Below are 11,344 nucleotides of genomic sequence, written 5' to 3'. Positions count from 1 at the left end.
TTCTTGTAGTCTACAGAATCGGTTTTGTAAGCCAAACAAGTTCTTACATAATGCATTCTTTGCAGTGAAATAAGTTAGAAGGTACAACTGATTGGCATGTATGCGGTTTCTGGAACAGGTTCTGCTATAATCTGAAACTAAAAAAAAAATTAAAAAAAAAAAAAACAAAAAACAAACCCCCCCCCCAAAAAAAACCCACACCAAAAAACCACCACAACCAAACCCCAATGCAAAAAGCCCTTATCAGAGCAAGCAGTAGTTTTTAGGGTGCAGGGTGGGGTTGTTTTTGAGGTGTGAGGTTTATTTCCTCTGCTGATAACTTGACTTACACTTCTAAGAATGTTTATTTTTAACAAGCACTTTCATTGACAGATCTGCTGGTTCAGAAGCTGAAGCTAGCTGGGATTTAGTGTCTTTATTACATTACAACCCCCCACCCCTATAACACAGTTCTCAGTTACAGGCAGATTTCAGTGCTCTAGAGCCAGAAACAGAGGGTAGGAAGTAGCTTTATACCGTGTCGAAAGCAGGGCAGCTGGAATGGCTCTGGTAAGATAAGGGAGAAGGTGTTGTCCACTACCAGAACTAGAATACATTTCACCCTGAGAAAAGTGATGACAAGTCTACAGTAGGCTGTTGTGCAGACCCTATGTAGATCATACACCTTCAAAACACAGCAAGGCAGTTTCACGTAGCATCTAGTAAAGCAAGGAGACTTAACCCAACTGCACTGCTGAATGGGCAAATTAACCCATCTGTTTCAACCTTCAGCTGGTGCTGGTGTTCCAGCTTTTCATTCATGTAGTAATCACTTTTACACAGAAAGCAAGCAACAAGAAACAATTTTATTCCAAAAATTAAACTTCCAATTTCAGAACACAAGAATCTTGGGTTTATTTTACATTGAGGCAAGCATCTGTCATTTAGTACTTCACTGTAAGTGAAGGTAACGGAACATCGTAAGATAGTCCCACTATGCAGAAATTTCTTTGTACACCTGCCAGCCAGAGGAGTTTAAAAAGTTACTAAAGTAACTTCACATGAACAGGTTTATCTTTTCATATTAGCACATTCCTACCAAAACACTTGGCCTGTGAACTAATTTAGTTTGCCTTGATATATGGTAAGGAATCCCATCTGATAAGGGGCATTTGACTACAGTTATCCACCCCACTGAACAGTTCAGTAACAACATATTCAGACGTTGGAGCAAGTTGCATCTAATGCTAGTGTTACAATGTACCCCTGCACCCCACATTACACCCATCTATGTACAGCCTATATGTAACTAAGCAACATGCACTGTATTTACAGACTTTATACAACATCCCTGTGCACAAGTGTAAACTCACTACAGAAATTAAAAAAAAAAAAAATCATTTAAAGGTTAAAAATGCATTTCAATTATGAAAACTGAAAGCTATGGAAAAGGAGATCTAGAAAAACTCCCCCACATCTGCTCTTTTATCACGACATTTACTTCTAGCCTTTGTCCGAGCCTTGAATGCTGCAGAGTTGTACAAGTGCTGCAAAATAAAAGGAAAACATTAATCACAGATGTCAAAAAGCTATGAACTTCAGAGATATTTTTTCATGTTAAGAAACAGCTTGAAATAAATTTTTATTAATCTTTGAACAAATTCTGAAATTCATAGTATAATATCTTTGTGCACCAAAGACAGATTCATATACACATTTTAAACAAACTTGGATTGTATTAAGAAAGGCTGAGCTAGGAGCAATCCTGGAAGCCAGTCAGTCTTGAACACCACACAGGCACAACGTAGACTGAGTTTGCCCACAGATTAAACTTGGATTTAAACCATTCACAAATGGTTTGTACAGGGATGAGTACACTCACAACCAACAGAATAAAGCCATTACCATCCTCCCAGTGTCCCTTTCATGCTGCAGAGTTTGGGATCTGTGTATTAAGACTCAGTTTCTATTGTTTCCTGTAGGACCCTGCCCAAAAACCTATGACTTTCCTTAGAGCCCTAGTTCCACACATATAGAGCATGAATCTGGTACCAGTCAGCAACCACGTCAACCTCCAGACTCCCTTGGCAGAAAAAGCAGTAGCAGACACATGCTCAGTGGAAGAGCTAAAATAAGAGCTCAAAGATACCCAGCAAGCAAGGTTAGGTTTCATTCAGGCCAGTATAGGATACTGTTAGTTCTAAAGTGACACATTAAATATGACAGCTTCTCAAGTGTGTGTTTGGAATACTGTTTAATTCAAGAGAAATGTATTAGTGTATGAACATTAAAGTGCAAGAACGTACCCTTTCAAAACGGGATATCTTCATTGTTTTAAGAGTTGCAGCATCTAGCATTACTGGTGGACCAAGCTCAAACACATTCCGAAGAAAGTCATTTGACTAAACAAGAAACACATCAAACAATCAGTTTCTCCTCTGATTATCAAGTCTCCAAAGATTACTGTTAATATCAAGTATTCCAGTAAGAAATAGCGGCAATTTGACACAAATCTTAGTATCTTTTGCAATTAAGCCAGGGAACACTTCCTTTCATCAGAAAAAGGCTAAGAACTACAACTGCCCTCTTGAGATAGGTGTCCCTCAGTCACCTTGAAAATCAACTGGCACCGGACTGAAGATTTTAACCCCATGATTATCATAGCAATTTGGGAGTGTGTACCCCAAGCTACAGTTCCTGTTTCTGCTACCTGAACAGATGACTAGTAAGCAAACAGTTACTAGAACAGAGGTAAGGACTTATTCTTTCCCTTCTGGAATGCTGTCATCATTGGTCTGCAAGTTGTGTTCATTATTTTTGACTAAAACTTTGTATTCCTTTTTACAGGCTTGACTAGGAAGGGTGGAGGAATGCAGCTTTGAACAGCCAGCCAACTACACCACTCTGCTGAAAGAGAGCATAGAGATTCAGAAAAAACCCTGAAGCTAAGAAGGTATTCAGCTTGAATCTCTGACTTCTCGGAGAAGCCTTCTAATTGCTAACCCAGCACACCCAGGCTACAACTCAGAAGCAGCTCACTAGTTCATTTTCTAAGTGCTATCTTTTAACACTTCTAATGCAAAGCTCATCATTTTACCAAGTTCTACTCATGATTTCATAATTCAGACTGAATTACTACAAAGAAGCCAGACAGGGAACAACAGTCTGAGCATCTATCAAACAGCAGCTCACCTGCAAATGATACTGCATCCCCGACCCCAGAATCTCCTTGAAGGTATCATAAGTTTGTTTTTTAACCCAGCAGTCAATATACATGCGCTCAGGTCCAAACTTAACCATCTCTGTAGGAAAGTCACGCTCCTAACCAAAATTAAAGGAAACAACATATATAATTTTAATAACCTTCCAAATAATACATGTGTATAAACATTGTGTTTATATAAACTGATGAGAAGTTTAACCTAAAGTTAAATCCCATGTAAGACTTGAAGCTGACATTCTTCAAGTCAGGAAGCATTTTAAAGAAGAACACTTGACTTTCATCTTGAAAATGACTTTAAGAATTGGACTCCAGAATCTCCAGAAAAGCGAGTTCCAAGTTCAGCAGTGACCTTAAAGTCAGTGTGTAAACCGCATTTGGTCCCCACCTTTCAAATGCTGTGAGCTACATTCGTGAAAATGGAATGTAACAAGTGCTAATAAGTGACTCGGACTCTTCTACAGGCAGAATCTCAAAAGTGACTCCAAATCACTTCAAAGCCTTCTCCTTAGCTTCTGAGATTTTTAAGTGTTCTGAATGTCAACTAATAGTTGGTCTTATCCATACAACTATGTAAAAAGTAATTATCTGACAAGCAAAAAAAAAAAAAAAAAAAAAATCTAGTGAGAGCGGTGTGAAATAAATAACCCCCTGAAGCGACAGAAATCTGACATTTGAGTGAAGCCTCTAAGACATGTCACAACCAGAAATATTGAGAGTCCTGCTTTGTGTATTGTTCTCAATTTGGATATGGAAAACCAGAAGATTACAGCACAATTAGGACAGTGACAACACACACACACACATACTTCTTTGGCCCCTGACAGAGGGGCCAGTTGGAAATGTATTTTACTACCAAGTTGTTTTTTGTTTATTATGCAGAGCAGTTCAGTAGCACATTTTAGAATGAACCTTTTCACAGAATTCAGGACACTAATTTGGATGTCCTACAAAGTTTTCTATGCAAAACAAATCTGCTTGTGGTATAAAATAAGAATTTAGTATTTAGAGTGCAATGTTTAACTTTCTTTAAAGAAATATGGAAGTCAAGCTTGAAGTAAAATAAATAAAAACTTACGTTCTATGTTCCCAAAAAAGTATTTATATTTCAGGTAAGTGATCAGAATTTGAAATCTCCTTTAAAATAATTTGTTCCTGTTGCTCTTACTGAAACAGCAATTCTATTTAATAATAAAAGCATTTTCATTAAATTGTACACTACACAGTTAAGATCCAGGCATGTAAAGAAAGACAAAAGAATCACCTCAACAGCTCGTAGAACATCTCTGAAAACAGATCGCTGTTTTCTTTTATCTACTTTGGCTCGGTGCTTGTTTCCATCAGTAGCCAGAGCTCTTAGTTTCTCTGTTAGAAGTTCCATATCTTCATAAAAGAAATCCTAGTAAAAAAACCCAAACAAACATAACAAAACACTTTTTAGTTTCTGGCCTCAACGTCTTTCCCTGCAAATAGGAAAATGGATCTCTCCAAATTCTGGGCACGTGGACCTCTACAACCTGTTACTTTATTATTTAAAGAGATGGAGACAACACTAGCTTCCTGCAGTTTCATTTGCAGCATTTAAGCCAGTAAGAACAAAGTCACAGCATTCACTTTACAAGCAGGACACTATCAAACTCTACCCTGGTAGCCAGAGCCACATGAAACAGTACAGCTCCTTCAGTGTTGCATATATACCTGTCAATCTGTTCCACTCCATAACTCCATCGGACTCAAACTGCCTAACTGATCTGTTGAACCTGGCTGCCATTCCTGTCAACAAGCTGCAGGCATTTTCAGGTCATCAGCACAGAATTCATGCTGCTGGAGATGGATCATGAGACACCATTATACTGACAGTACAGAATGTTCAGTCCTAAGTCTTGTATGGGAGGAGGGAAGGAGGAATTAGAAAGTAGTTTTTGAAAAAACAAAAACAAAAAAACCACTTAAAAAACCCCACTTTAAGTAAACTTCAATGCACAGTTGTTTAGCAGGAAATATTTTCTCCCCTCCACTTACTAATCCAGCAGCAGTTTACCCAGGTTAGTAAGGACGTATGTAAACTTACATAAAAACAAGTTTCTGTAATTTTTTTTTTTTTTTTACAGCTGATGGTCTTGTCATGTGAACTGACCAGGCTGAGGTTACTGCATGCTTTTTGAAAGAAACTGGTCAAAGGCAAAACACAGTAAGCATTTTTAATCTGTGCTGATCATTAAGGATCCAAAGAGAACACTTTGCAATTATTGTAATTATTTTTTTCCATTTTCTTCTATGGAACCAAAGAAATTTTTAGTGAATAGTCTCATTCATTAACATATTTTAAGGTTTTAGTTACTTGCAGTCAATGTGACCAAATAAAGGATCAAATTCTGCCTCTATTATTTTTGTTATCTTTCGAAGTTGGCTTCCACAGCCAAGAGACTCAAATCTCTACTGTCTGCAATTATACGCAAGTCTCAGCATATTGTTTCAGATTATGCAGCGTTAAGTGTGTCACGTATCCTGACTCAACTGGAGTTATCATTTCACTTTGGACAGTGTTCTGAAAAAGCCCATCCGGTTCAAGCTAGAAGCCATTCAGGCAGCTCTCCCAAGCTGTGCCATGGGAGTAAGTAGAGGCTATTTCATTCACTGCTGTCAAGAAAGCAGTTCAGAAATTAGTAAGACATACTGAAGAACGTAAAGGCATGTTTAGCCATGCAACTCCTTTCAAAATCTTTCCCCTTAAATAGACTGACTAGTCGCCAACTGACTAAAATTGTCACAAATGCTACAAAACCATCATGCAATAATAGTTCTTCTTTTCAATGTACCTAAATAAGGATACTGTAAACACAATACTGAAAGTCAATGTGATTTCTACTCAAGAACAGATTTTTAGCCGTGAGAGAGGAATTGTGCATGTTATGAATCACTGGAACTTGTCTAATGAATGTCCCCACTACAGTAAACAGATTTGGGGGTTTTTTTGGCCTTTTTTTTTTTTTAAAGCTGGTTTTGGATTTATATTTTAAAGCTTACATGCTACATTTCTAACTGCTCATCAGTACTGTTTCATGTGTTTTGTTATACTGGTCCCATTTTGCAATGTGGAAGTAGGTGTAAAAATGCTAGCTAAATAGCTGTGAATCATTGTCATACCCACTTAGATTGGAACAGACTCTCTACAAACAACATTAACCAGCAAATTGTCTGCCACTTGTTGAGATGCAGCACAGGTTAAATAATTTGTCTTATCATCCCACTGCAAGAAAACGGAGCTGCTGACATCTACTTACAGCATCTGTTTCGCGTGCCAATTCAAACAGAAGGGCTAGGGTTTCTCCAGCAGCTATTCTCATGCTGAGATCATCACAAGACAGCAGACTTGGAAGTTTATGCAAGTGCCTAAGGAGAAAGTCACATTTCATTAAGATGTTAATTTTGTTGACCCTGCTTCACAGCGTATAAAAGCAGTCATTGCAAATTTTGTTTTCCAGGATAGACACTCACATTTCAATTTTCTTCTTCACTTCATTCATTGGACAAATGGTCAACAACAGTGTCCATGCTAATAGAGCACTGATGTGAAGCACAGTGTTATGCGTACTCGATACACCATTAGCGTCTCTATCTCTCTGATAGGCCTTTATGAAGATATTTTCCAGGCATTCCATAGTAGAGTACAGTTCCTGAACAGGAGAAAAAACGTAATAGAAATGGTTTAAGATTCACACATTTTCATATTGTCAATGTATTAAAACCAAAGAAGTATTAATCCTTACCGTAATGTCATCAGTGACAATGAAACAGCAAATCCCTAAGCAGGTTGCACACTAGACACAAAGAAAAAAGCATCAGTATTTGACATTAACGATACCGTTTGAGAAAACTTTAACCATTGAAATTTCACATCTGGAGTAACAGAAATTTGAGATTAAAACTTTAGCAGAGTAGAAGTCTTCAATACTGTTTAATTCAGCTATTTTGTAGTAGCTTGTCTTGGTTTAAGCCCAGCCGCCAGGGCATAGCTCTTGGCTCCTGTCTACTCTCAGGGTGATTTTACAACACATGCTACTCACAAACCTTCACTTTTTATGCCGTTTTATTTAACTTACAAAACTGACATGTAGCACTCCTTTCACCCAATTCTTCTAGATCCCACTAGGATTGAGCCAGCAGAAATTATGCTGATAATCAGTAATGAACACATGATATTTACTCACATCTGTGGGAAAGTATTTTCCCTTTTCTGCTCTCTAATATAATTAAATGGCATGAAAACACTGGACTTCAAGAGCCTTTCCTGGAACTTCCTAACTATTGCTGCAGTGTCCCACACATCTCTTCCCTATCCCCCATATTCTACTCTGTCTCCTCCTACAAAGAGAAAGAAAAAAGTGTTTGAAAGTGATGTTTGCACTAACCACACAGGAGTCAAAACTACACTTGAAACAGGAGAAGCTTCAGTAGCTTTTGTTTGCTTGCAAAAATAACTGCTATTGGACTGATACTTCCTCCTCTTCCAGCTAATAGTATCTATTGTAACACAGCTTGAGTATAACAGAAGTAGCCGGCTATGTAACGATAAAGGCAAATTGGAGAGTATTAGTTAAAACTCTAAAGTTTAAAAAAATATTAGCAAGAGTTTTAGACTGCCATCAGTCAGGAATTCAAGTATACCACTAATGCACAGATAAGATGACTGGGAAAAATACTTTGGTAGGACAAATGTATCAAGTTAGTTCTAGATCTGCTCTATATAATTTTATCATATGTAAATATATTTGCATAAGTAAAATTCCTCTGCAGTTAAAGTTGTTAAAATCAATACAAGAAGGACATACGTCAGTGGGAATACCTTTATTTTTTTTCTATAGGACACCAACATCAGCCCTCAGACAAAGACTATGTTACGACACTTGACAAAGTACTAGATCAAACAGCTCTTTAAGGAAATTCCTCGGTTGAAAAAGAGAATAATGTTCTTCAACCTTTATGTGGAACTTTTAAAGCCAATGAATACTGCTACACATCATTCAGAACATATGTCAACATTCTGAGTTTATACTAGTGTAATAGCCTTTAGTTCTGGATTACACAACAGCAAGCTGATCAAAAACTGCCCTCTGTCCCTGCCTGGTAAATAAACATTTCATACTTACAGCCTGTCTGGCTTGGATACTGGCTGTCCCATCACAGACAATCTTCTTCAGAACTGGACCAAGGGTCTTAAAAATCTCTTCACTTTCAATTCCTGACCCCATCTGCACACACAGAAGACATGCCAGTCCAGCAGCTGCACACTGTTCGTCGCTCTTACCTAAAGATTAACATACAATGATGAGTGAATCACCTTGTGCATTGCTTCCATCCTTTAACCCTTTAAAGATAATAGTCTGAAAACTTGCAAAAGGAAATGCAGAAACCAACAGACAGAAAATAACTTAATTTTCTAGGTGGCGTAAAACATGTCATCTAAATAAAAAAGGAAAAAGGAATGTTACAGAACTAAATTATTAAGCACTCTAAAGTACTAGAGAAGCCTCGCAGTCTTAATTTCTTTTAAACAATGAGCTATTTCATAGGGATCATTGCCTTCTAATAGCAAGCATGTTAATTACCTTTCTTAATGCAGCGTTCAATGCTATCAGTTAATGTCATTCTCCTTTCCATGATAAATTCATATAGTATTTTAGAAGAAAAAGCATTTTTCAGACTTTCAAGAGCTGCTTGTCTTGTCTTTGCACTGTTAGAAGAGAGAAAGAAGACATTCTGAAATCAGCATACATCAGTTAAAGTTCAGCCTTTGTTTTTTATGGTAGTTTCTTGTATTGGATACAGCCAAATACAGTAACAACCCACAGAAGCATCATCAAGTATTAGATGCTATGAACTGCCTCCTTCCTCAAGGATAGAGAAACTTAGGTTGGAGACAGAGTTCACAATAGTATACCAAGCTAGAAATAAAGTCCCTCTACTTAAAGCTATTAAGAAAGGGAAGTCTGACTCTCACTTATCAAAAAACTCTGTAGAGGGAAAAAGGTCTTTTTAGATCCAGAAGAAAAGCAAGTCCTCCCCAGCATGAAATAACTGTCATTTCAGTAAGCATATAAGGAAGTTTGATGCATATTTCCCTTATGATATCAGAGGAAAACCAGTAAACAATATATGAATGTGTTTCTTCAAAGCATACTATACCTCTTGTCCAATGTAAGATCAATAAATCCCTTCAATTTGTATTCTAAGTCTTCTTGAGTGGCTTCTTCATCAATTTCAGGCCCTAATCCAGAGAAAATAATTTAGCTCTACATACTTTATCAGCATACACAGTAGTATCCAACAGTTAAATGTTTTTAACACTAATAAAAAAAAGCAGTTTAGCATAGACAATCACTACAGAATGGTGTTATACCTACAACAAACTACCCCTTAAAATAATTTTATAAAAATTGATCTATTGATACATCTGTGGTGTTTTTATACCTGCTTCTTAGATGTGTCAGGAATGAACAGGGAAGCTAATCAGCTCTTACATAAATTTGCTACAACTGACACACATCAGCCAACCCTGACAGCAACACATTTTCATGCAGTGCACTACACCTACCCCTGGAGTACAGCGGGGTGTTCACTGTTGATGCAGTAAGTACTGTCTAAGCAGCCTGGCCTGTAAGGCATCGCTTCAGATGCCTCTGCAACAGCAGCTCTGTTAAGAGTAGCAAGTATTTACAGGGAAGCCTCCCTGCCTTATGCCCCTGTAGCAGGCTTTCAGGTCCCCTCCTCCCAAAAAATGACATTAGAGCAGTCCAGGTTGCAGAGATGGTAGGCGATGAAGCATAAATCTAGTTCAAGACAGGCAAATCTTTCCATCTCAAATTCTTCTGCAGTCCTTACACCTCAACTATGTGTTATGAAAATCAATCTTATAATTCACCTGATAATTCTTATTGGCTCCAAAAGTCAGTCTTGTATCATTTTAATAGAAAAAAGCCCAATAGTTCAGGAGAGGCTTATGAAACCTGGAGTATATTCTTGCCAAACAAAACCAACAGCCACTAAATTAACAATCACACCATTACTGTGCTACTGCTACTTACAGTCTAATACCTAAACTGCTTAAGTCAATTCAGGTTTTGTTTTTGAACAGAAAAACAGATAAAAAAGAAAAATATACCATCCTCAGTGAAGCTAGCAGGATCACTGAAACCACTGCAGTGGCTCATAGTTTCAATTGAAGCATCTTCATCGCTAAAAGGCTGCACATTTCTGGGCTGACCGCCTTAAGGAAAGATAAATAGAATAGTTTGGTCATTTTTTCACATGGAAAAGGCATATCTCAACACCAAAAGTAGAATTCAACCCTCCCAACAGACTCACTCTCCCTGACTCAGACACAGAAAGTAGATATCCTTCCTCTGATGGTTCCTTTACTCCCACCTGATCTGAAGATTTAGCTGGCTCTGTTCTGGAAGATCATTTTCAATGTATTGGTAGAATTCCTATCTCTAGATTTAGGATCCTTCTACAATCAACTTCAAGTTAATGCAATTTCCTGTGACTGTGCTGTAAAAACTGCTCTATATTAATTTAACAGTTAGGAAAAAAACTACATTAAAAAATTGCCATATAATCTATTTTTCAATTTTGAGAGACTTTAAACCAGGATAAGTTATACATTACTCAGTTCACTGCAGGATTTACGTGATTATGTGTAGTATGTGCAGCATCAGCAATGTCCAATCCTATGCCCAGCTGAATTGCAAATACAAGCCGGAGCATCAAATGCTTCAACAGGGGAAAAAAGTTTTCCCCTCTCAGGACCAAGAAGGCCTTGGTTCAGTAACTTCAGTCTTCTTAAAGAAAGCGCTTTTATTTTTACCAATGCTCATCTCTGCAACTTTTCATGCCTGTATCTTACTGTTACAGCATTAAGAGCTGGAGAAGTTTGACCTGCGAATGCTGTAATTTCAACTGCTGTCCTAGTCTAGCCCTCAACTTGCATCTACTAAGGTTGATTAGCAAAATAATAGTTTCACTGCTATTTCTCCAACAGCTCCCAAATGTCATTTACAAACCCTGGGATTCTGCTCTTCCACCTACTTTTTGTGGTTCAGTTGATTCTAAATTATTTAGGGCAGCAGTGCACAGTGCTTGCCA

General features: G+C 37.7%; 1 protein-coding gene across 1 annotated transcript; it reads right to left on the bottom strand.

The window, feature by feature from the left end:
- Positions 1 to 1,382: 1,382 nt before the first annotated feature.
- On the bottom strand, positions 1,383 to 10,461 carry IFRD1 (interferon-related developmental regulator 1). Its single transcript, XM_010024268.1, has 11 exons — positions 10,362 to 10,461; positions 9,386 to 9,467; positions 8,809 to 8,933; positions 8,350 to 8,507; positions 6,970 to 7,020; positions 6,698 to 6,876; positions 6,484 to 6,592; positions 4,464 to 4,598; positions 3,172 to 3,300; positions 2,286 to 2,381; positions 1,383 to 1,526 (listed from the first exon to the last, which is right to left on the bottom strand). Exons 1-11 carry the CDS (start codon positions 10,408 to 10,410, stop codon positions 1,437 to 1,439), a joined length of 1,203 nt encoding a protein of 400 aa, XP_010022570.1. The 5' UTR covers positions 10,411 to 10,461; the 3' UTR covers positions 1,383 to 1,436.
- Positions 10,462 to 11,344: the final 883 nt, after the last annotated feature.

Source organism: Nestor notabilis, unplaced genomic scaffold (genome assembly GCF_000696875.1).
Source record: "Nestor notabilis isolate BGI_N333 unplaced genomic scaffold, ASM69687v1 scaffold29741, whole genome shotgun sequence".
NCBI lineage: Eukaryota > Metazoa > Chordata > Aves > Psittaciformes > Psittacidae > Nestor > Nestor notabilis.
Note: the sequence above shows the minus strand (reverse complement) of the source record. Positions and strands in the feature narration are given on the sequence as shown.